This window comes from Suricata suricatta, chromosome 2 (assembly GCF_006229205.1).
Source record: "Suricata suricatta isolate VVHF042 chromosome 2, meerkat_22Aug2017_6uvM2_HiC, whole genome shotgun sequence".
NCBI lineage: Eukaryota > Metazoa > Chordata > Mammalia > Carnivora > Herpestidae > Suricata > Suricata suricatta.
The window spans coordinates 180444115-180468766 of record NC_043701.1 but is presented as its reverse complement, the minus strand read 5'-3'; the positions used below and the strand labels follow the sequence as shown (position 1 = coordinate 180468766).

Genomic DNA, 24652 nt, shown 5'->3' with positions numbered 1-24652 from the left:
GCACTTAACGAGGCATCTGGAACAAAACAAGCCCTCAATAAATGCTAGCCATTCTTAGCGACATCAATTCTTAGGATTCCCTGTGGCTGAAGTCCATCACGTTACCGTGATTACACGAGGCTCCCCAGCCTTCCTGTCCCCAAGTCCTCCGTGTCTGCCCCACGTGCTGTCTCCCAGTCACGATTCCAACACAATGAATTTCGTCTCCCAGACGTGAAGTCCCCAGATTCCAGGTCGTTAAGGGAACCAAGCCCACACTCCTCAGCTCAGCATCCAGGACTCCCCATTATTTGAACACAGCCTTTCCACTCTGTCTGCTAGGTTGTTACTGGAGTCCTAGGTCCCCCGGCTGCATTTATCATCAATCCCTTCGTTAACCTACATCTCGCACTGGCCTTTTAACACTCATCTCTTGTTTTCCGAAACACTATCATTCCAGATGCAGTTAGAGGCCACTTCTTCCAGAAAGTCTGTCTTTCAGACCCAAACAGAAGCGACCGCACACCCCGACCACCCAGCCCAGCGGTGTCGCACTTCTAACACAGGATCGGCGCGCTCCTATCCTTTTCTTTGTACCCTGGCATTCCCCGTTCATGTTTTACCTTTCTGGGTAGGTTTCCCCCCAACACTAATAATGGGGATAAAGCGCCTCATAAACAGCACCAGCTCAGTGACAATCTGCTGCAGAAGCTATCGACTTTACGCACCGCTGCTGCCGAGTTTCCCTAGACCCCACGTGTACGGAGCAGGTATTTGTATACTGACTGGCTACCTCCACTGTGTAGACGCTCTTAGGTAATTCACTACTTTGAGTGCCTGGCATTAAAATCAGAGTTCTCTGGCTACAAACGTAGGTTTCCATATATTTATGACCTTCCCACAAACTACCTATAAAATGATACTCCTGTAACATCTAGAATTCTGTTACCACCCACTCAAATGTGAAAACACTCCTCTGTTTATGCACAGCAACCTTCCGTGCTGAAGAGACAGCCGAGCACTCACGGGCCCCGGCCTCTCTGCACTGGTTCGCAGGTGAGAGGAAAGCAGAAAAGCCGCCCCGGGCCTGACTTACCTGTACGATTCCATTGACGTGGAAACACATCACGAGCTCTGGGACATTGCAGATCAAGTTGTCCAACCAGTAGTCAATTCCAGTTAGCACGTTAATCGGCTTGTTGTTGTCCCTAAAAATACACAATTCCAATGTTATTCAGTCTGAGACGTTCCATAATAAAACCATCTGAGACTTATTTCCACCGTTTCTCCCCAGATGAAAAAGGCCACGCGCGCTTTCTTTTCTGAGGAGACAGACACGTGCAGCTCACGTGGTGTGTTACTTAGCATCTTTCCATGAGCTTTGCTTGAGTTTCTAACTGGAACCCATAGACATTTCCAGGAAAAGCTGAAGTATGACAGCAGGTGACGTGAGCCTACAGCGAGCCCCTCACACAGCCTGAGGGCAAAGACCGACCACCCATGGACAATGACGCCCAAGTTACGTTCACACTGGCCCACGTGAACAAACATCTCTGGAGTGCTAACTCAAGAGTTCACTATTAGTTAATAGGAAACTGGCAAACCATCCCTTAACTAATTATGACCTATCCTAGTCTTACAAGTTGTAGACTCGGAGAGAAGACTGAGCCAGGACAACAGGTCTCTGACTCCCCCCGTTAAGGAATGGAATGAAAACCCAGCTACAGGACTTTCAGCCATGCTGACAATAGCCCCCCTTCCTTACTGTCCCCTCTCAATTCATGGAGCCCAGGAGGAAAGTAAAAAGCCTAGAAAAAGGTGATGATGCCCAAAGAGACGGAGTGAAAGCAGATGAAACACAGACGCTACAGGAATATCGTTTAGGTTTACCGGAGCCGTAGGCTGACTGCTGGGTATCTGCCTCCTCCAAATATAGGCATATTGGAGCCAACTAACATATGTATGTCTTCAAATGTCCATAAGATATTCCGGACAAAATCGTTTTTAAGACCCTTTGATTTAAAATAAAATGGAAATGATTATTATATGGTAAACAAGAGAGCCAGAATTCCCCCCTATGATTCACAGAGAAAGACAAGACAAAGTAAAGTCATACAGCTAGAAGATCACAGAGATGTCTAGAAAGCAGTTTTTAGGATTGAGTGGATTTTTTCCCCTACAAATTCCAATTCGGGCTAGTTTTTAAATGGAAAGCAGACTGGGGATTAGGTGTCTCAGCTCGGACACCGTGCAAAGCGTACCTGACTGTTCTCCCCGTCATTGAACAAAGTAGTCAGGTTTTGCTCTGTGGGCGCTGAGGCCACAGGCCCCACTATGTATGAGGGTTCAAGAGGCTCACTTCCCTGTGAAAAGTGCAAGGACAGGAGTGACTCTGCTGCCGATAACTTCTTACACACGGCCTAATTTTAAAGAGTATTATCTAAACATTCAAAACATAAATCTCAAGTCTATTTTTGTGAATAAGGCTCACACAAATCCTTAACTCCTCGCTGGGGGGCTTACTTCAGCTCCTAAGTATCCTAGCGATTCTAATAAGCTAATCACATTTAGATCCTAAAAAAGATTAAAAGTTCTCACCTTTCAAAGTTTTAAGATTTTTTTTTTGATAAATTTGAATACCACTGCTCTTTCAGCCCACCCTATCTCTACTGAATTAAAAAATATTTAGGAAACATCAGCCATAGGAGGCACCTGGGTGGTTCAGTCAGTTAAGCGTCAACTTCAGCTCAAGTCCTAATCTCACAGTTTGTGAGCAGAAGTCCCGCGTCGGGCTCTGTGCTGACAGCTCCGAGCCTGGAGCCTGCTTTGGATTCTGTGTCTCCCGCTCTCTCTGCCCCTCCCCTGCCTGCTCTCACGGTCTCTCTCGAAAATAAACATTAAAAAAACTTTTTTAAAAAACCTCATCCGTATTTTTAAGATTTTATTTTTAAGTAATCTCTCCACCCAGCACGGGGCTTGAACTTGAAGAGCTGCACGCTCTACGGACCGAGCCAGCCAGCCAGCCCTCAGCTGTACTGAGACACCATCATCAGAACAGCCTCTACTTCTGGCTAACGTGTGCTTCACAGAACATGGGCCCCTGGGACACCCGCTGAAGAATTTCCAGAGGAAGCTGTGAAGCCCACTGCCCACTGCGGGCTTGCTCTTGGAGAGTAACAAGGCCTAGTACACAGGAAAGCCTCTAAGAGGTTCTGTAGTGAGAAATCCACTTCCCCTCTGTAAAACCCGATGTTCTCAAAACTTCTTTAATCTCAGAATACTTTTTATTCTTAACACATTCTGTAGACTATATTCTAGAAAACTTAAGCCAGAGGAACCTTTGACAATGGGTAAACTCGGTCCACCACCCAATTTCAACCACTGGAGACAGCTGCCTTGAGCAACACTACTTTGAACCTTTAGTGTCAACGCGGCAGAGAGCCCGAGATGGGCTGGCTCCTGCGCACGTGCACTGCTTGTTCTATCCATGTCTTACTTCCCCACCTATGTGGGTGCTCACAGGCTCAGCACCTGCCTGTGAAGGGCATATACTGACTACAAGCATGGCGAGGGCGGGGCGGGAGTGGGGTCTCCACTGTTTTTGCTGTGTCTTGTGTTCTGCTTAAAGAGTCCCAAAAGAGCTTCAAAACTTTTCCGTTTACATAGACAAGGTATCAGCCTATGGACCAAATCCCCAGATCGTATTTGTCAGGTAGTAGCTTCAGTGGGAGTCGAGGCTCTAGGTCATAAATGTTCTCAAAGTTTGGCTCCAAGGCCACCCAGACGCCTACTAACTCTATGCTTGCCTAACAACAGGCCTCACACCAGCAAGGTTAGTTTTGGGAACAAGAATCCACAAGGTAACAGACTGCAAATAAAAACCTCTAATTTTTAGTTTTAGGCAGTGTAACGTATCAAATGTTCTGTCAAAGCTCATTTCTACGGCAGGCTAGCTCTGCTCAGGAGCACGCCATTGCCAGGATAAGCCTGCTGCTTCCACGGCCCTTCCAAACATGCGGGCCCATGGACGCAGTGGGGCGCTGCTGTAAGGTTTCTAAGTCACAAAGTGCAGGGTTTGGATCCTTGCTCAGATTTCACAGCTGTGACCGTGCGCGAACACCAGTGACACTGACCACACAGACAGTTCCGAGGAGGAGGAGATGTACGTGTGCACATACAGACGCACACGGCACGGAGAACGTGGTAGAAGAGGCGTTAAACAGATGCCAGTTCCCTTCCTCCACATACAAGTCTGCAGCTTCTCAGGAGCTTCCCTGATTTCTCACCGTGAGCCTTCGACGAGCGAAGGCAGAGTGAGGAGGCTGGGAGAAGGCAGACGGGGGCGGGGCAGATTAGTGATTTCTGTCAGGTGGTCTTTCTGTAATGTGTGGGTTCTGAAGTCAAGGAATACTAAGTGGATCTCTTTCTCGATCTTAAAACCTACTAAAACTCATACCAAGTTAAACACATGTGCCTCCTGTAACCCTAGCTTGTGAGGACAGCACCAAGCAGGGCAAATAACGTTCAATATGTGAGAACACAGAGCAAGAGGGAAAACACAATTGACCAGCTAAAAATCCTACTTTATCTTCAACTTTATCAGTACGTTCTCCTAAAAACAGACATGCACAATTTACATCTACGCGGTTACATTATGCTTTGATAGACACAGTAAAGACAACGACTACACAAGAAACAAGAAGAATCCCAAAAAGTAAGGACAAAAGAGACATCCTACTCTTTTTTTCTGAAAGCTTTACAACATTAATGTGGGCTAAGTCTCAGGAACTTCGTCCAGACATACCTTAAGGGCAATTTTAGGCTTAACAATCTACAAGTTAAAATAAGGTGGTCAGTATTCAATTACAAACAGGCCCGCGAGTCTCAATATTTGACAGGCACTTACTATTAATCTAAATTTAAAATACACCACACCCATAGATTGTCTCCTTAAAGTCCTAAGAATCGTATATAACCAGTACTGATAAACATATTGGTAAACCATTTTAAATGCTGGTAAAAATTTATTTTGAATTTAAAAATTTGATCTAGCCATTTCTATTTTTTTGTAAATTCTATTTTGAAAATCTAAAAAGAGTATTTTTTCCAATTAATTGTAACCCATAAAGGAGAGTATTTTTGTACTCCTAGTCATCTAGTTTTATTAACAAGATCATGGCTTTTGTCTTCTAAGATGAGTTCAGCAAACGAGTATCAAAGAACCGACCCACCTGACTGGAGGCACTGGGATCCTCTGAGACCGGAGAAGGCATCTCAAAGGGGGCAGGCCAGGACGCGCCCTGGGAATCCGGGGTCTGGTCTGGGCTGGAAGGCTCCTGCTGCTCTGCAGCGGCAGGCACAGGCTGAGCGGCGCTGTCGCCATTGATGCTGGGCCACAGTGGAAACAAATACATCGCATGGTTCCTACAGCGAACTTGGCGTAACGGCCTACCGGCTTTTAAAAACAAAATTCCCTGATCAAGCATAAGTCTCGTTAAAACAACGACTACGAGACATGGAAAGGTCAAACCTCAAGTTATTACTTTCACGAGCTTAAGGTGAAACGCCCCCAGAGCCTCACTTTCCTGAAGGGAGAAGCGCGCAAGCAGCGGGTACCTGTAATACAGAAACTTGGAGAGAATGGCCTTCTGGTACCAGTGCTCTCTGCTCTTCTTCTTCCGCTGCCACTTCTGATCGATGAGCCGCTGGTAGAACTCTTTCAGCCACGTCCAGTCACCAGTCTGAGGGGCCAGAGAACACGATCACCAAATGACTACGAATCCGCAGTCAGAACAACTGGTCACCCGCCGCTCTTCTACGGGAAATCCTCCTCTTTTCTGACTACTACGTCCTAACCACACCCTCAATCCCTAGCACCTCTTCTGGGAGATCTGCCTTCCTCGCCTCTCCGAGCCAGGCTGAGAGAAGAGACCCTTCTTTGTCCCCCAGGACCTCGAACCAGCCCCAATATGGACACCACACTGACAGGACCCACGTAGGTGTCTATCACACCAGAACTGGCAGCTGCCAGCGAACGCCGACGGTGATTCACGGTCACATCCCAAGAGCCTGACAGGTGGCAAGCAGGTGCACGCAGACCGGGCCGCCCTCAGCCCAAGCACAGAAACGGAGGTTCAGCCTCGAGACGCTGAAACGCATCCGCCATCAACACGTGGGGGGTGGGGAACAGCGTTTGTCCAGATACAGCTTGAGGAGCTCTGCTTTCAGCAAACCAGCTAATTCCAACAGCTCCGTATTCACTCGCTGGAAGAACTTCTAACATTTCTCACTGGCCCTGGCACTCCTGCTTCAGGAGACTCTCTTTAACGGAGACACCAAAGAGTTTTTCAAAAACTTTTAACTATTCCCTTAAATTTCAGGTTTTTTCACAACTTCCTTCACTGGCTTCATCCTTTTTCCCGGCAAGAGTCCTGGCTGCTGGCGATCAGTAAGTCTCTTCCTCGTTCACGCTCTTTTCTAGTCTTCCTTTAGGAAAGCTTCTCTATATTCTGTGAAACTTCTTAGCTGCCGAAGCGCTGGACTGCGCGTCCACTTCAGCCTTTCTCTGAAATGCTACTTCTAGTGCCCTTATAGGATTAAAATAACGCTTTAATAGTGGTTTTTCCAGAACAGTGTTACCTGAGATGATCTCATGAAGAGTTCTTGAATATCCAACTCATCCAGTAGGAGAGTCCTTCCTATGCGGTGGACGGCCATGCTCACATGGGACTTGCTGTAGGGAATCTTCAGGAGCTTTTTTATGTTCTTTAAAAAATTAAGAGACAAAATAGTTTAAAAAAAAAAAAGACTTTGTTAATGTGACCTGAACTCTTTCAAATCTTACCTTCACTCCCTTTTAAAGAATAAACTTCATTCTAAGTTTCTACAAACTGTACTTGACACCGAGAGCTAAATACAAACCTAAGAGCTTTACAAACACAATCCCCTACACTTTACCAGTCATACGATGTTACTGCAAATGACAGTCGAAGATTTATTTTTACACAAAGGAATTTCCTAAAGTTAAGTGTGTATAGGTCACACTTCTGCAAGGACCTAGGCTTTCAGCATATCAAATACAACTGATCAACTAAGGAGTGTTAGATTTTGCTATAAGTATCATTTCTGATTCTCAACTGGTTAACATTATATAAATCGCCCCAAACATTATAATCACCTGTAATTGCTATTATAAAAATACAACCACCAACATTACTATTATTACCACTGCCAGTGTTTGGGGCATTGCCCCCTCCTTTTTGAAAGAAGATGTGGCCAAGTGTTACTTTATTAACAAAGATATTCAATAATCAGATAGTTGTACCTTATTTCATCAGGAATTTTTCAAGAGTACAGAACAGAGCATGCTACAAATCCCGGACATAAACACCCAAACTACAGCCCCCAATAAAGACACTTACTTCAGAGTCAGAGACAACGTCCACATCATTTCCCACAGAATCGATAAAGTCATATGCCATTCCAAAGCTAGTGGGGGGAACAAAGGCCACAAAGGTCATGCTCACAGTGACATAAGGAGACGTAACAAGAGAATACAGTACTTCATCACTTGCAGCACATACACTTTCTACATGTCAACATCTCTGAAATCAGCACACCTCGGGCCACTAGAGAGGAAGAGCTTTTCCTTCTCAGTGGTACACTCAATAACGACGTGACTTAAAAATCAATCACATCTTACATTTGATAAAAGAGTCGTAATCATTAGAAGCAATAGGAAACATCTAGAAAAAAAATTACAATTATTTTCTTTTTTGTATTTACAAATCCCAAAAAAACCCTCCAAGAGAAAACAGTTTAAGATTCTTTTTAGGTGGGGAGGTGAGAAAAATAGAAGCAGAAACATTTATCAGGATTTTAGTCTCTAGGGGTGTGTTGCACTCCCGAGTGTGATACACAATCAATATTACTTTCTCAAAAAAGAAGAACCTGACACTAATTCAGCCAGACGGAGAAAAGAAAAAAACGTTGTGTCAGGTCCACGTGAGGCACATCTATTATCTCTAACCCTGGAAAGCAGCTGATGTCACCGTATTTCAGTAAGCGGCAGACGCTCAGAACACTTAACCCAGGACTGCCTCACTCCAAAGCACGCTGACAATTTATCATGCACGGCGGGCAAGTACTTAACCTTTCTAAGCTTCGGTTTCCCCACGTAAAAGTTAGTTGCCAGAACCTAACTCAAAGGGCTGTTGTGAGAACTGAAGGAGAAAAACATATAAAGTACTCAGCACAGTGTTTGCACACAATGGATAAACCTAAAATTAAATCACTTCATAATATTTATTTGCGTTGACATGTAATTTATTAAGTCGTTCTCCTACAGGAAGGTATTTGGACTATTTCCAACTTTTTGCTAGTATAAATAATGCTACAACATTTTGCAAATATAATGTTTACCTTCTGAGGCATCAGGATAATTTCTAAACTACTAACCTCATTATTTTTTTATTTTTTTTTGAGAGCGAGGAGACAGTGATCCAGCAGGGGGAAGGGCAGAAGGGGGACGGAGGGAGGGAGGATCTTTAACTTCCCTTAGCTGGGTGTGGCTAAGGGCAGGGCTCAATCCCAATAACCATGGGATCATAACCAGAGCCAAAATCCAGAAGGGAGATGCTTAACTGACTGAGCACCTAGGCGCCCCCTGACTCATTAGGTATTAGCACATTTATAGCTTTTGCTATGTTACATGGACAGGAAAAATAAGAATCCTACACATTAAACAGTCTACATGCTGGTATGCAGAACATTAGTAGATGCTTCTAAGAACCCGGGGCTTATATACCAGGAGCTGAATTTCCAGCAACTGTCTCCACAAGCCCAACAGGCCGGGTTTCTACTCGGGCTTTTTCAAAGCAAACAATCCACCACCATTTAATGAGAAAGTCCACAGGACACACTACGCAGGGTTAAGTGTCTTCCTCCTCAGGTGCCACCCCAATTCTTGGTATTCACATATTCTAAAGGTATGCAGACTGGCTAAAAACAAAACAGCTGATTGAATTTTAGGGGCCAAAACTGAAGCGTCATTGAGAACATGACGCGGCCCTGAAAGAAGTAGACGCAGCTCATGTCTTCATTCGAGAACATAATCCTCCTAGGAGGGGGAGGAGGACTCTGAAAGTCAAGTACAACCTTTTTCTGAAGGGAAATCTCACCAAGAGGATGAACGTTTACAAATTAAACTGAAAAAGCAAATATTCGGCTTCGGGAGAGGGGGTGGGTGGGTGCTGGGAGACAGGTAAAAAAAACGCCGCTAATTGGTATTTACCTTGAAAACGGCTTGCTTTTCTTACTATTGCCAAGAATGGTGGCTCCTGCCGGCCCTAGTTTGGCACTCTCCCGTAACCAGTTGGCAGGTGGGAGTTTCAAGTCTGTTTTCTCTTCAAGGCGTGCAAATGCTGTTCGAGGAGGTGCAGAAGAGTATTTCACCACAGCTCGGCTCTTTACTTCATTGCCTCCAAGAAATAAAGCTGATCCCTAATTAACACATTGGATGAAACTTTAATAATTATGAGGAATTTAAAATGCCGCCTTTAAAAAAAAAAAAAGAGAGAAAGAAATCCCACCACATCAGGCTTCACGCGAATACATACTACGATTCAAGCCAAAACTGTCCCATTTACTTAGCTCTTTTTCACATCATTTCAAAGAAAAACGTGAGTCGATGAGCATAATGTTGACGGTTATCAGCTAAGACAGTGGACAAGCAGAAACCAAGGAGAATCAATAGGGTCACGTTCATGAACGGGGTATTTTGATAAAATCTCTGCTCGTTATTAAAGATGTATTATTTTCACCGCAATAGTAGCATTTATAAAAGTAGCTTGCTGTACGATATCCGGGACTTTTCCGTTTTTATTTTTTCAAGGAAGCTCTAACGCCCGACGTGGGGCTTGAACTCAGGACCAAGAGTCAATTGCTCTACCGATCGAGCCAGCCAGGCGTCCCTAGGGCTTCTGTTTTCAGGCAAACGTTTGGTAATTGGTCAGTTCATTACACAAATACTCACAACCTTCAACTTCACAGGAAGGCGCTGGGGGGTCCTCACTCTTCACTCGCACAGCCCCAAGCAAGCTCAGTGTCCGCGTTCACTAACCTCTCACGCACTCCCTTTTCGGCCCGGTAAACACTCTGCACCCTGAGAGGATGGTCCCCGTCCCAGCTCGGGGAGCTCCGCCCCCCGACACCCTCTCTTTTCCCTCGAGTTTTGCATGACTGTGCCACATTCCGGACCCACGTATTTACACGTACGCTCCTTGAGAGCCGAGATCGTGTCCGACTCACCTCTCGGTTACAACCGAGCGGAGAGCCAGAACTGCTTGTGACAGGAGCGACTTGCACGCAAAAACCCCAACACCTGACGACAGACACAGGGGCTTCCATTCCGTCTGCGGGACTGCCCGGGAGGCGCGGAGAAGCCCCCCCAAAGCCGCCGGGAACCGTGACATCGCTCCCGGGCAGAGCGGGCCCGAAGCCCCCAGAGCCCTGCAGGTCTCGCCCCGGGGCAGACTCACCTGTGCAGAAGGTTCCTCGGATTCTCCCTGGGACAGGAGGCTGAGCCCTCCCCGAGCAGCGGCCCCGGCCGGTGGAGACTCGGCCCCAGCCTCCTTGGAGTCCCCCATCGCCTCGGCCCAGAGGAGGCGAGGCAAAACGGGACCCGAGGAGCCGCGACAGGGATCGGGCCCAGCTGCCGGGAGCCACAAGAGAACCAGCGTCTTAGACGCCACGCTCACTGCGCTTCCGGTTTCTGACCGGAAGGAGTTGCGGTGACGCGTTCAAATCTCGCGAGCTTTATGCCAGAGGCCCGGCGCCACCTTCTCCGGGGGCAGCCACCTTTGCGGCAAGGGCGGGAGCTGTAGTGCGCCTGCGCTCGTCGGAGCCGCTTCAGGAGACCACTTCTCGCGGTATCTGGTCCTCAGGCTCCACCCCTCGCACGCTTTTCATCTTTGTTGGCAAACAGGTCTCGGGACTAGGGCTCTGGTGTCGGTTTCGCCCACGTCTTCGTTTCGTGGGCGGGGCGGTCCTGATGTCTGTTTAACCCTGCCCGTGAAGTAAAGTGACGAAGTGTTAGCAGTGCGTCCTTCCCAGCCGTCAGTGACCCCCTCCGCTTACAAACGGGCTCACAGCCCCAGGGAAGAAGAGAGCAGGTGCCTAGGGGAGGGGCAGCCAGGCCCAGGGTGGGAGACAGCAGGTGCCCAGGGGAGGGGCAGCGAGGCCCGGTGAGGGAGACAGCAGGTGCCCAGGGGAGGGGCGGCCAGGCCCAGGGTGGGAGAGACCCGGTGGCCTGGTGAGGGGCTCGGCGTGCTGCTCCGGCATCACAATGCTGGTGGGGCCTGCAGCCCCAAGTTCAGCAGCGGCGAGGCTCCGTGGGGAGGATGGCCCCCCGCCTTTACTAAAAGGACGCATTTCTACGGTGATGACACCTCAACAGGATTTATGCAAGGTGCCTCATTTGCTTAGTGACTCGTGGAGCTTCTGCGGAGAACCCGCCCTGTCTCAGGGCCCAGGAAGCTGGCAAAGGCCTTTCTGGGTGACCCAAGGGGTTCCCCAGCGTGAAGGTGCATAGGAAACACCTGGGGGTCTAATTGACCTTCAGATTCTGTTTCAATAGATCTGGGATGGGCCTGAGATTCTGCATTTGTAACAGACTTCCAGGAGATGATGCCAGAGCTTTGAGTAGCAAGGAGGTAGAGAAATAGCTAGGGGCCATGTGAAAGCTGGGTAGATGCTAGGTTCTCTTACGCTCAGACTCTGCACCTAATGTATCCAGGGTAGTTCAATGCAGCCGCTTCCTTCAGAATTGCTGTAAAATGTTGGAAGCGTTTGGAAAAATTAATTTTGCCATGCGGTTATTTGGCTATCTTGTAGCTCACGTTAGATTCTGATAACTCGTTCTGTGCATATTCGCACCTCCTTGTGACTAAGGAAGCTCAACTTACAAACTTTTCAAATGTAACAACGTTCTTATGAATTATATTTAACAATGAATTATGTATTATAGTACATTTCGTAGGCACCTCAACATGTATTGATTTTGTTATGTAATTGCTTTTTGGATTTGTAGTCCTATTTTGCAGGGTAGTTTGTTGTTATTTATTGTAGTAAAAAATTGGACACAATTGGGGTACCTGGGGGCTCAGTAGGTTAAGTGTCAGACTTCGGTTCAGGTCATGATTTCATGGTTCCTGAGTTCCAGTCCTGCGTTGGACTTTGTGCTGACAGCTCAGAGCCTGGAGCCTGTCTTGGGATTCTGTGTCTCCCTCTCTCTCTGACCCTCCCCCACTCCTCTCTCTCTCTCTCTCTCTCTCTCTCTCTCTCTCTCTCTCTCAAAAATAAAACCCACAAACGCATGCAGCTATTCTTTTCCAGGGATACTCCAGAACATTTAAATTGAGCATGATATGATAAATGATAACATTTTAAAAAGCAAATATGCATTATGAACCTAATTCTTAAAACATGTCTTTTGTGTGTCTGTGTCCATAAACACATGCCTGAGAGATAAGATGAAGTGATTTAAAATTGATTCTTTAACGTTTTCTTAATCTTCTAATTTTCTTTCTCAGTATGCATTCTTTTATAAAACATAATTCTTGTTAAACTTTTAAACATGTATACTTTAGCTTCCAGTAATCTTTCAATTCTTTTGTTTTCTTGTGTAATTCTTTGTAAGAAGGGATTTTTCTGAAGTCGCAGTGATTCTTTTTTCAGCACTCAAATATATTGTAGTCTTCTTGCGAAGTAGGTTCCTGAAGTCTTGGTAACGTTGCTTAGTACAAGAATGTGCTGGAAATGGCCTATAAAAAGGTAGAGAGGAATGAAACAGAGCCAGAAATTCAGCAGAGAAAGGGAGGTCGGCTGCAGAAAGGGTGGTGGGAGCAGAGGGGTCTTCAGTCTGTGGGGTGATCAGGGACTTCCAGCACCATTTGTGAGTGAACCCGGAGGAGGGGCTGGGTTTCCTGAGGCCACTCCCAGGGTTAGAACCCCTGAGATGCGGGCAGTCCTGGAGGGGGCTCCTCAGGGCAGGAGAAATTGAGCACGTGTGAGTCACAGAAGTTGATCCCTTGTTGTAGCTCTGAGTGCTTGTTAATTGCTTTCTTTCCTCTGTTCACTTTTAAGTGCTCTGTGTGTGTGTGTTATTGTTTCTAATGTAAGTGATTGAAATTTAATGTTGTGGGTGACATGGATCATTACTTACAGAATTTTACATTTTAAGAAGCTATTTATGTTTGTTTTCGTTTGTATCAGTGTCTGCCTTCCCCCTCCTTCCCTATCCCCCAACTCCCAGCCCAGCTCGAGATGCACTTCCTCATCCGTGGGCTGCTCTGCCTTGTAGGGATCAGGTCTTGTAACCAATCAGCACTCTCAGGGGCTTACTTGGCTGCCCCAGTCACCGCTTCGGAAGGGTTTGGTGAATGAATGAACCACTTAGAGTTGTTCAACAGGTTGTTCCAAAAGTCTGTGTTTACTGGTGCTTTTCCTCTGCCTAGAATACCTTTCTCTTCCTCACCTGCCTATTTCTCAAGACTCACCTCAGGCATCATCCCCAATACGTCTCTCCTGACACCTCTTGCCTCCTGTCAGCTCCTCAAGGGCTAGCGTGATTGTCTTCTTTTACCAACACCAGGCAGCATCAGCCCACTCAACTGGTTTAGCTCTTAGGCAATGTAGGTAAAATAACTAGTACGACAGGCGTTTAAAACGCTTATCAAAGTGTTTGAGACATTAAAATAATATTGTTGACTCCAGTTTTTTTTTTTTATCTGCAAAGTCAAAGCTGCAAATGTTTAATGAAGTATCTCCAAACGATTGCTGTGTCGGTCATTAATTGTCAAGGTTCACGTTCGCATGCGGTCTGTTCCATTTTAAGACAGTTCCAATGTGTAGGTTAGGCTGCGCTTACAGATATGCTCCCGGCACGCATGATGACTTCAGAGAGACGCCAGTCATAAAAATGCTTAGTGACTCACAGCACACGGTATTTCCCAAAGCAAAATTAGAAATCTTGTCAGAAGCGTTTACAGGTCTAAGGCAGGTGTGCCTGCGCCCTCTGAGCTCCACCTGCAGAGAGGGAGCGCCCTGGGTGTCTGACTCCTTGTGCTGGACTTTCAGAGCTGCAAGAGACATTTGAGATGGCCTGAGGCCACCCCCTCCCTCTGCAGATGCGAGCAGCGCAGCCGGGGAAGGTGGGTGGGTGGACCCGCAGCTCATCTGCCCAAGCCGGTCCCACAGCAATGGCGGGTGGGTCTCCGACTCACTCCCATGCCACCTTACAGAAGGCTGACTTGCAGACGCAGGCCCCGGGACCTTTCATTTGTCTCCGAATCGCCACAGGAAATTGTTAAGCGTCTCCGGCCATCTCCAGATTCAAAATCCATATTCTAAGGTGGTGCCAAGAATCTGCATTTTCCACAAGATTACAGTTTCTTGACCTCCGTGGCCTGTGACCACAGACACCCTGCTGGGGTGCGGGAAGAACCAGAACTCCTTTAATCTGAAAAGTCGGGGCAAAATTAAGCCTCGCTATGATATTTAATGTGCAGACCGACCCAGGCACCCTTACTTGGGTCATGCGTCCATCAGGGAACGTTCAGTTCTGTAGCCAAAACCAACGACCCCCAAACGTAGGAACTTACAAGCAGGGTTCCCAGGCGACATGCAGAAGGCTGTTACATGTGAATTTCAGGTAAACTGAAAACATTTTTAAGGGTAAGATGTCCCAAATATTTAGGGGAAGTGTGTCCCGTGCAGAATTTGAGACCTCCTTGCACTAGTCCATATAACCTTCAGTCTGCAAGAGACCACCTCGACCCGGGGCACGGCGGGTTGGAACAGTGGTGCAGCAAAGAGAGGGCTGACCTGTCAGCTAGCTCCAAGGCTTCCGGTCAGGAGTGACAAACATCGCTGCCACTCACTTTGTTGTTGTTGTTGTTGGCCAAAATGTGACACGTGGTCAAGTATAGCATCAGTGCAGCGGGAAAGACTAATCCCACCTCCCGCCACAAAAGGACTGGGAGTCTGGGGACCATTCTGTCATCTACCAGAATATGTGGTGGCTACCACAGACTGTTAGATGCCACCCACGTGGTGACAAAAGAAGGCCATTTGGAAAATCTTTTCAGAATTCTGTGATGAGGGGTGACCCTGAAAATCTCATGGACCACACACACACAGTCCGCAGATCATCTTGCGACACTTAAAGGAATTATCAAGCTTAAAGAATGAGTTACAATATTTTATGAAAAGTGTTTCACATTTCCTCATCTTTTCTGTGATGACACATAGCTGTCATTAGGATGCTTTCAGACAAAATTTCACAAAAATAAACAGTTAATCTATTCCTCTGAGATAAAGGTGGTGTTTGAACAAAGAGTGAGAAAAGTCATTGGTTTTTAAAAAAAAATCTTAGGGAGAGAGCATCTTTGAAAAAAAATGTTTGCAAATCTTTCCAACATAATGTGATTTTGTTGCTAAAAATGACCTATACTATGTATAAAAAAACCCCTCATTTCCGCACAGTCAACTCAAGAGCTGAAATTCCTCACTTCCTTTAAAAATCTTCCAAATGGAATTTGTCTTAAATTTATTGAGCCCCCTGGGTGGCTCAGTCAGTTAAGTGTCTGACTTCAGCTCAGGTCATGATCTTGCAGTCCATGGATTTGAACCCAATGTCGGGCTCTGTGCTGACAGTTCAGAGCCAAGAGTTTGCTTCAGATTGTGTCTCCCTCTCTCTCTCTCTTTCTCTGCCCTCCCCCACTGATGTACATGTACATGCGTGCTCTCTCTCTCTCTCTCTCTCTCTCTCTCTCTCTCTCTCTCTCTAAAAAATAAACATAAAAAAAAGGAGGACAGTGGCTTGGATCCGGTTTGCCCAAGGCGGTGTCCGACAGAAGGAAGACCGCAGAGCTTGTGAAAACCCTCACCACATCTTCATTGTTTTCTTCAATCCCACTCATTGGACTTCTTAGAATGCCCACCTTGATCTCATTGTCAGCCTCCAACTGATTTGTTTACCCCAAAAATGTGCCTGCAAGGTTCACTGTTCCCAGCTGCCCCCAGGCGGCTTCCTCTCTGCTCGCTCTTCTACATCCGGTTTTAAATTTCGCTCCTGGACGACAGTCTGTTGACCTTTGTTCCTCACCCAGGAGTAAACAAATTGCATGTAAAACAACTAACTTAATATCTCTGAATTACTCCTCGACACTATGTGATTGGTTTGTAAGAAAGGACTGATAGACTGAAAGAAGATGGAAATGTAACCAAATTTTAGCTACAGTGTTTGCATCATGTATGGAAACACATGAAATGAGCAGCTGGATTTGGTGAGCTCTGAAACCACGGATTCTTCCTGTTTGTTTATCTTTTGAGATATTTTACGGAATGACAGCCATTAGAACCGAGTTTTAAAATAAACTGAACTTAGGACACTTCCAATTGTTCTATCACAAAGTTTTCCACCAATGCCACAAGAATAAAATTGTTTGACCACTTTACTCTCGTTTAAAGAATATTAGTGGAACAGAACCAGTTTGCAGTCAATATTTGTATTTTACATATTGACTGTTTTCTACTTTTATGTTTTTATGTTAATGCATGATTGCTACTGTGTAATTTACAAATAAGTAAATATACATACATCGAGGCTGCATGTCCAGAACATTTTTTTAACCAATAATAATGTGTGATAAGAAAGCTTCTAGATAGCTGTTTTTAGAAAGACCATTTTAGGCACCGTATGGTACCAAAAACCACATGCCAGCTACTCTTTAAGCCAAAAACAGTAATCACTTAATGATCTATATAGTATTTTCCTTTACACTTTAATTTAACGTGAGTAAAAGAATTTTACAGTATAAGACAATGTAAACTTTGATGTGCAATTGACCAGTGTAATATAGAAAGATCCTCTTGGTTAAAACTACATGATATCTTATTTAATTTAGGTGGTAATTATTTAACTGCTGTTCTGTAGACTAATAACATTTAAGCAAATTATTCGAAGGAGTTCCTTTTGTAGATATCAGAAGAACTTAAATTATTTTGTAAGCTATTAGTATTTAAAAAATTTTTAATTTATTTTTAAGAGAGAGAGACAGAGCATGAGTGGGGAGGGGCAGAGAGAAAGGGAGACACAAAATCCAAACTAGGCTCCGGACTTCCAGCTGTCAGCACAGAATCTGCTGCAGGGCCCGAACCCACGGACCTGAGATCATGACCTGAGCTGAAGTCAGACGCTTACCTGACCGAGCCACCCAAGCACCCCTGTAAACCTTTAGTATTGGCTTTCATAAGACAATGCAAGTGATTGTAGGAACAGGTGGTCTCTACGAGGTGTTACTTTCACTGCCAAAACGTTTCTTAGTCTTTGTGAGATTTATCCTCTGAAGCTGATCACGGCCCTAAACGAATCCTAGGAACAGTTTCAAAGTCACTGACATCTGCGCTTCAGGCAACTCGTTGGTCCTGGAGCCCAAGTGGTCACCCCTGCCGTGCATGTACCCTCGGCCAAGAGCGAGAAGGAAGGAATTCTGAACCGAACCTTCAGATCAATCCCACAGTCAGGCCTGTGGGCCTCCCTCTCTGCCTTTCTAGTTAAGGGCTTGGCCTTCACACACCCTAATGAATCATTTAGCCATTAAGCATTTACAAGGAGGCTTCCAGGGCAGAGAACAAAAGGAAGGCATCGCTTTGTGGCAAAGCGTCAGATGTCTAAGCCACTGACCGGACAGACATTTTTACAAAACAGTTCTGTAGTTGTCTTCTCATGGGCAAGGAAGAGATCTGTGTTACTTTCTCGGTGTCACGCGGTCCTAAGGCACCCAGTAATAGAATCCACTCATGTAAACGTTGGGCTAAATGATAACCACTGGATGAGCCGTGAGGGTCAGCCACATAAGACCACTTTTTTACATATTTATTTACATGTTTCCCTCTCTAGGCAATGAAGCCAGAAGCCACAGATGCCGCCACTATCCATCTGCGCACTTGTGTTTACCACCCAGAAGGCAAGGACATTGCACTCAAAAAGTGTCTGGACTTTTGTTCTTTCTCGTCACAAAGGACTTGAGTACCTCTGACCACTCACGTTTACCCCGAGTGAAAAGTGCCAGCGATATCCTTGATTCCTGGAGCGCTTGGAGCTTCTGGTACAAAAGGCATTTCATAAGCACCAAGTGGAAAAGCATCATTTATATTCATTTGCTGCTGTGGCATTTCTCTCTGGAATCTTCTTCTTGTCTGTCAACATTGTGCAAAAAGACTGGCCTCATCTACGTTACAAATACCATTCTTTTAATGGTCTGGAAGTAGGAAAGAGCACAGGAACCTGGGCGAAGGGCTCAGGGAGGGAGAAATCTGAGGCTTCGTGTTGGAGGATCTGGGCTTGTTTGTCCCTAAAACTGGGTGGACATCATCAAAGCGGAAAGTACCGCAGTGCTTGGCGCATTCTGCCTACGATGATGTGTGTGATCCCATTGCAGTGACTCTCGGGAGGACCGAGGCCACAAGGAATATCCTCCAAGGGGTCATGCAGGATGGAACCGGTCTTTCCGTGCACAGGGTGGTTCGCACTGGCCTCCACCTGCCACAGGGATGCTTCTGGAGAGGAGACATTTCCCCTGTGCTATCCCCTGGGACCCCTGGCAAACGCATCCTCGCAGGGGACTCTACTTAGTGCGATTTAAGAAACAACAAGGACTGTCCCAGAAGAGCTCGGGACGCGACTTACCACACACATGGGCTAGGGGTTGCCAGCCGGGTTAGTTGAAGTGGAGCCCAGCTCTGAGGGGCTTCCATTCCCATCTGGGAGTGTTCTAGAACATGGGACATTACCCAAGGGGCAGAGCCTGCGATGGTGTTACTTGGGCCAAAGGTCTGAGGGTGGGGGCCATATAAATGAGTGGAGGTGAGTGTAGATTTGGGGGGGACAGGAGCTTGGGGGGCAGAGGTGCAGCCACACCTGGAGGAAGAGAGACTACCTGTGCCGGGGGCCTCCTCCGAGTCTGCAAACCAATTGCTGCTTCTCCCCCTTTGCCTTCTTCTTCAGATCTTTCCATCACAAAAATTTCAAAGATACACCTAAGTAGAGAGAATGGTAAAGTGAACCCGTGAACACCTGTCACCATCACCCACTTTGAACAGTCATCAGCACACCTCCGGTCTGCCTCCCCCTTCCTCCAATTATTGTTGAAATTAGTTCATTCTTAACCATTTTTAATTTCATCTTGCCTGTTGCCTTTTTCTGGCCATTTTCTCCTGTCAATCACTGTCTGAAGTCAGTCTGCCGCGTTGGCTCTGAAAAGACACATTTCTCAAGAGAGCCCTGAGCGGTTCCGAGGGAAATGTTGGGGTTGATCAAACAACGTATGCTTCATTAATGTCAGACACTCACTGAGTCCTAGGCACAGGGCTAGGCTGACGACAGGGCACCACAGGGCTCCTGGCCCCCGGGGGCCTCTCTCTGATCCAGCTCGGGGGAGAGGACAAGGGTGGTAGCAAGTACTCAGGAGTCACAGGCAAAAATGTGAGCCCTGGAGAAGGAGAAGTCCCTGGCTGTGGTAGAGGTTCCAGAATGTGCTCATTCCACTTGGCTGGGAGGGGTGAGGGTAGAGGGTGGGCGGGAAGGGCTGGGGAGCCTGAGGTGGTTCGGGGGGATTGGGAAGGTTGGGCAGAGTGTAGGATGGGGAAGGAAAAATGCTTCCCAAGGGATGGAGGTGGGAGCAGCCCAGGCAAGGGGGCAGGGACAGGAGTGTCACCCCACTGACAGGTACACACGGCACAAGGGACTTGGTGGGAGGGACAGAGCATGGGAAGGAGGGTAATTAGGTCTTCCTAGGTTAATAACTAGACCATTCTTTTTTATAATCTTTTTTTAAATGCTTTTATTTATATTTGAGAGGGAGAGTGTGAGCGGGGGAGCGACAGTGAGAGAGGGGGACAGAGGATCCGAAGCAGGCCCTGTGCTGATGGCAGCAAGCCTGTGTGGGGCTCGAACTCATGAACCGTGAGATGATGACCGAAGCTGAAGTCTGACGCTCAACCTACTGAGCCACCCAGGCACCTCCATGCAACACATTTTTTAAACCTAGAAATGAAGCCTGTGACTCTACGACACGTCCAATGTCAGGTAATTACACACAGTCCCTTTCCGCAGAGTTTGGAGAAGATAAGGTTTTTGTCTCTGCGATTAATACACGGGCAGAAAATTCCCACCGTTCCCTCTATGTGAAGGATCGCAAAGAAGACCGTGAGCTTTGGCGAGAAGTTCACATTTTGCAAATGAAATAGAATAGTAACTTGATTTTTCAAAAGAAGATTTTCATTTCAAATGTAAGCACTGTTACATTAGAAAAGTCAAACAGTAAAATGCAAAAAGGCAAGAAAATTCATTCATTGTTCCATGACCCAAACAATGTAATTTTTAATATTTTAGCGCCATATAATGATTTTGGAACATGTTTTCAAACCGAATGATTTCAGTTGTTTATCCCTGCCCCCCTCCGTGCCATCCGATTCATTATGCTTATCAAGGAGTTTTGGCATTAAATATTTATTTCTCAGGTGACTTTAAGTGTCACTTCTCCTTTGAACTCAGATTTCAGATGGGACACGGGATCATCTTGATATTAAATGAGAGATCAAGTTTATTCTCAGATATGCACAAAACACGCCTGGGCCTGATTTTCTGGGGGGCAGGAGGGGGCAGTGGTTGGGGGGCAGGAGGGGGTGGTGGTCGGCAGGGTCTAGGGAAAATTATAAATGGAGGTCTGCACAGCATCCAACTAAATATCTCACGTTATATATTAAGCCAACAGATAATTAAATGAAGTATATTCTGCACTCTTTCCTTGACTAATACACCTTCCTCAGAGCCACCCCTTGGCAATTATTAAACTACATTCTATCCTCTGATCTTTCTAACAGTAAGTAAGCCCCTTGGCCACCCCTTGGGCATAAGGGTGGATACACCAGGTCCTTTGGGGGACAGGCTTTGGAAAGCAGCCCGCCTGCACCCCAGAGCCTGTTAGAGCAGGCTCCCTGGAGCTCCAGGGGGCCACCTCTCTCTGGTGAGGGACGTAGCCAGAGAAGGGCTAGGGCAGGCGACTCTCTGGCCCTGAGCTGAGTGAGTCGTCCGGGTTTCCTTCGTGGAGGTGGTGTGTCGGGTGCACGGGTAAGTAAGCACAGTCTAGTGAGAGCATGCAGAAAATCCAGGTAAGTATCCCTCAAGTGTGCATCTGCCACTATGAATTGACCGAATCAGGAAAGTCGGGGAAGATGTAACTAAGCCAAAGAGGGGAGAGAAGAGAATTCTAGGCACAGGGAAAAGCAGAGGCAAAGCCCTGGTAGCAGGCGGGTGGGGCACAGCAGGAAAGGCAGGGGTGAGGCTGGCGCAGAGGCAGGTGCTTTCTGACCAGGAAAGGCGCCTGTTGGCCTTGGTAAGAATTTTCTCTGTATCCTCAGTGAAAGGCTTTGAGCTTAGCTACGGAAATTAGACAACCAGGCTTTCCAATGCAGATGAGAACCTTTGGAAAGAAATCACAGCGACAGCGAACTAAACGGAAAGAAACACCTTCGGGCAACCTCGCACATGACATTTGTCACTGTAAACAGGCATGTCGCGCACATATCACCTGCAACGGCAAAGAGGATTATGGATGAGTCGGTTGCTCCCACACAAGGTCTTTCTGTGCTTCGGGTTTACGTCAGGTGTTTGCTTGCGCACCACTTTGGGGGGTGTATTGGTAACGAGATCTTGCTGGCATATTTCACGCCTCAGTTAATTTAGTTGCCATCTAATTTAGCTGACATCTAAAAATAAAATCAATTTTCAGACAAAATACCCATAAAATAAGTGAAATGCTATAATAAGTTTTAAGAAATTAAAATGTAATATATTTAGGCTTCTATTCTAAAGCAATTTCATCTAGAATAGTAGATACTGTAGATGTATTTTTTTTTCAGAATATCTGTCAATTATACGATAATGAATGCTGCTACTATATATTCAGAAATGTATTGCTTGGAGTAGTTTGTCATGAAAAAATGAATTTTTTTGTTGCGGTTTCCTTTACAGTGTCAAAGAGCTTAAACTGAATACTTTGTGTGTTGATGTTCAGCTATAATTAAGCCGTGACAATGATTATTACTTTGGGTATAAACACTATCAAATTTTCATTGGGCGAGTTCTTTTTTAATTAATGTTGACTTATGTTCTGTTTATTATCCCGTTTGCTTCTGTTTCCTGTCATTTTCCACTTGTCTGCTTGAATCTGGTTTTTTAATAGTGAGTTAGCAACTGATAATGTGTATTGATTTCAGTTTTGCTTCTAATTTACATTTTTATCTCTTTGGTTGATGTATTTGGCTTAATCATTTTATTTTTATAAGCAGTTGAACAATTTGTTAATTTAGCTGGGTGATTAAATTTGGCTTCTAAAGAGAGTTTGTTTTAGAAAATGGTCCCTGAAGTAAATTAGCACTTGGCATTTCCAACATATCAAAGGGACTGGTCTCTTAAAGATAACTAGGAACGTAACTCTAAATTCTCAAAAGTGGATTCCTAATTTTGAAACCTTGGACTATAGAGAGCTGTGTATTCCAGTAGGGGGTGCAAATCGACTCTGTTTCAAATGGGAAGTAATTTAGAATCGTGATGTGACTATTTTCACTACAGAAAGAATATATCAACATGTTTTCTCTGCAAAATTATTTTTCTCTATTTCTAAAGGAACCTCAATGTACTCTTTCAATGCTCATTTTTCTTCTATTTTATTCCCCTGGTGCCATTATAATGATCACTGTCACAGGAGAGGTGGAGGGGAAATGAGGGGGGCTCAAAATTGGGGAGACCTGTTAGAAATCGTGAGTGCAGAGGAAAGCCATCTGCTCCTGTGCTCAGTTCCAGAAGGACCCTAGCATCTCCATCAGCAGCATTCTTAATTTTTATGTCTCCCTTCGTGGGCCGCCCACCCTGTTTGGTCTTTTATAAAAATCAGGGATATTTCACTTCTAGGAAACTCATGTTCTCATATCAGCACATCAAATATGTATACAAGGATATTCTGTGCAGCATCTTTTTAAAATCAGTTTTGACTTTGGTCACTGTAACAGATGTGGGGGAGAGGCAGCGCCACAGGATGCCTGAGCGCGGGACCGGGAGACACCTGCCTCTTGGTGGCAGAGGACTGAAGAGCACATATACAAAGTCTCTAAAGCACAGGCACTCACAGGAAGCGCTGTACCACGTTAACACTGCCATATAAAAGTAAAACAGCACGACGGCTCCAAAGGCCCGCAGCGGTCCCGTGCCACACCCCTCCCTTCTTCTCGCACCACCTCCCAGCGGCAATCCCGAGACTCAGCTGCTTCTCCTGCTAGTTACCACCGTGACTTCGAACATTATTCTTAGCGATTTTTCTTTCACCGTTTTCTTTAGTGGCACGACGCAACCGTCACCACCATCCATCTCCAGAAGTTTCTTGCCTGTCCGAAAAGGCAACGCCTGCCCACTAAACAGTAACTCTCTGCTCCTGTTCCCCTCCTCGCATCTGGCAACCTCGACCCTACTTCCTGTCTCCATGAACTTGTCCGCTTCACGTATGTCCAGCAAGTGGAATGCAGTATTCTTTTGTCACTGGCTTACGTCACTTAGCGTGATGTCTTCAGGTTTCACCCGCGGAGCAGGTGTCAGGGTGTCCTTCCACGTTGAAGGCTGAATAATACTCCGCTGCATGTATATGCCACGTGCTGCTTATTCATCCGTCTGTCTATGGACATTTGGGCTGTTTCCACCTTTTGGCCACTGTGAGCAATGCTATGAACACCCATGTACACGTACCACTTAGAGCCAATTGTTTTTGGCAGCCATTTCTTGATTTACCTATTTTTTTGTGTTATCTTTTGAGTTCCTGACATGGCAAATCGGACAGATGAAGACATAGTTATAACCAATTCCCTACCTTTCTGTGGGCACACTCCCCATTACCACGCCCATATAGTTTTCAATATAAAACAGTGTTTCCTTTATTAGAACATCACAAATACTGTTAACTCCCGAGGCAGACTGCTCTAGCCCCTTATCTCTCTTCTGGAATACTCGTCATTTTCTTCCAGTAATAACAATGGTGTCCATTGTACATTTGCCAGGTTCTCTATGTGCTGTCATTACATTCCCCTTAATCCTCTGCTACATGTCCCCTCTGAGCAGGCCCGGGACAGCTTTATTGTGTCTGTTTCAGGCTTTCTGTTTCCCTCTTCTCCCCAAAGCATGGTGCCCTCCTCTTCAGCCTGCATTGGGGGTTTCCTTGCACCACTGTGTCCTGGGACTTCCCTATTCCATGATCCTGAGCCTTCTTTTCTCTCCCTTGCTCTTTCCTGCATCCCGTCTTTGTTGTCTGAAGCATTATCTTCTGCTAACTTTCTGAGAAAAGGTACATGGGAGATAAAAATGTTGACTTCTTTCATATGTTAGAAATATCTTTTTAAATTTCTTAATGTTTATTTATTTTTGAGAGAGAGAGAGAGAGAGAGCAGGGGAGGGGCAAAGAGAGAGGGAGACACAGAATCTGAAGCAAGCTCCAGGCTCTGAGCTGTCAGCACAGAGCCTGATGCGGGGCTCAAACCCATGAACCGTGAGATCATGACCTGAGCC

General features: G+C 46.0%; 1 protein-coding gene and 1 long non-coding RNA gene across 6 annotated transcripts in view; one reads left to right on the top strand and one right to left on the bottom strand.

Moving 5' to 3' along the window:
• EDRF1 (erythroid differentiation regulatory factor 1) overlaps positions 1–10764 on the bottom strand; it is a 36915-nt gene extending 26151 nt beyond the window's left edge. For 2 of the 4 annotated variants that reach the window (XR_003905802.1, XM_029932769.1), the window contains exons 1-9: positions 10518–10764; positions 9272–9480; positions 7401–7467; positions 6619–6744; positions 5596–5720; positions 5211–5367; positions 2241–2342; positions 1870–1991; positions 1076–1187 (exon numbers count right to left, since the gene is read on the bottom strand). Coding sequence is in view for 3 of the 4 variants with exons in the window: in XM_029932769.1 (XP_029788629.1) it covers positions 1076–1187; positions 1870–1991; positions 2241–2342; positions 5211–5367; positions 5596–5720; positions 6619–6744; positions 7401–7467; positions 9272–9480; positions 10518–10625 (1128 nt within the window). In the remaining variant the exon portion in view is untranslated. The remainder of the gene's footprint in view (positions 1–1075; positions 1188–1869; positions 1992–2240; positions 2343–5210; positions 5368–5595; positions 5721–6618; positions 6745–7400; positions 7468–9271; positions 9481–10517) is intronic. The other 2 variants (XM_029932767.1, XM_029932768.1) reach the window with 2 other exon arrangements.
• LOC115285992 lies at positions 10401–19224 on the top strand. Of its 2 annotated transcripts, none has more exons than XR_003905805.1 (2): positions 10401–10963; positions 17942–19224. It is a non-coding gene; the product is annotated as an uncharacterized LOC115285992 (long non-coding RNA). The 2 variants fall into 2 exon arrangements; XR_003905804.1 differs by lacking the exon at positions 10401–10963 and adding an exon at positions 11290–11446.
• The last annotated feature ends 5428 nt before the right edge of the window (positions 19225–24652 follow it).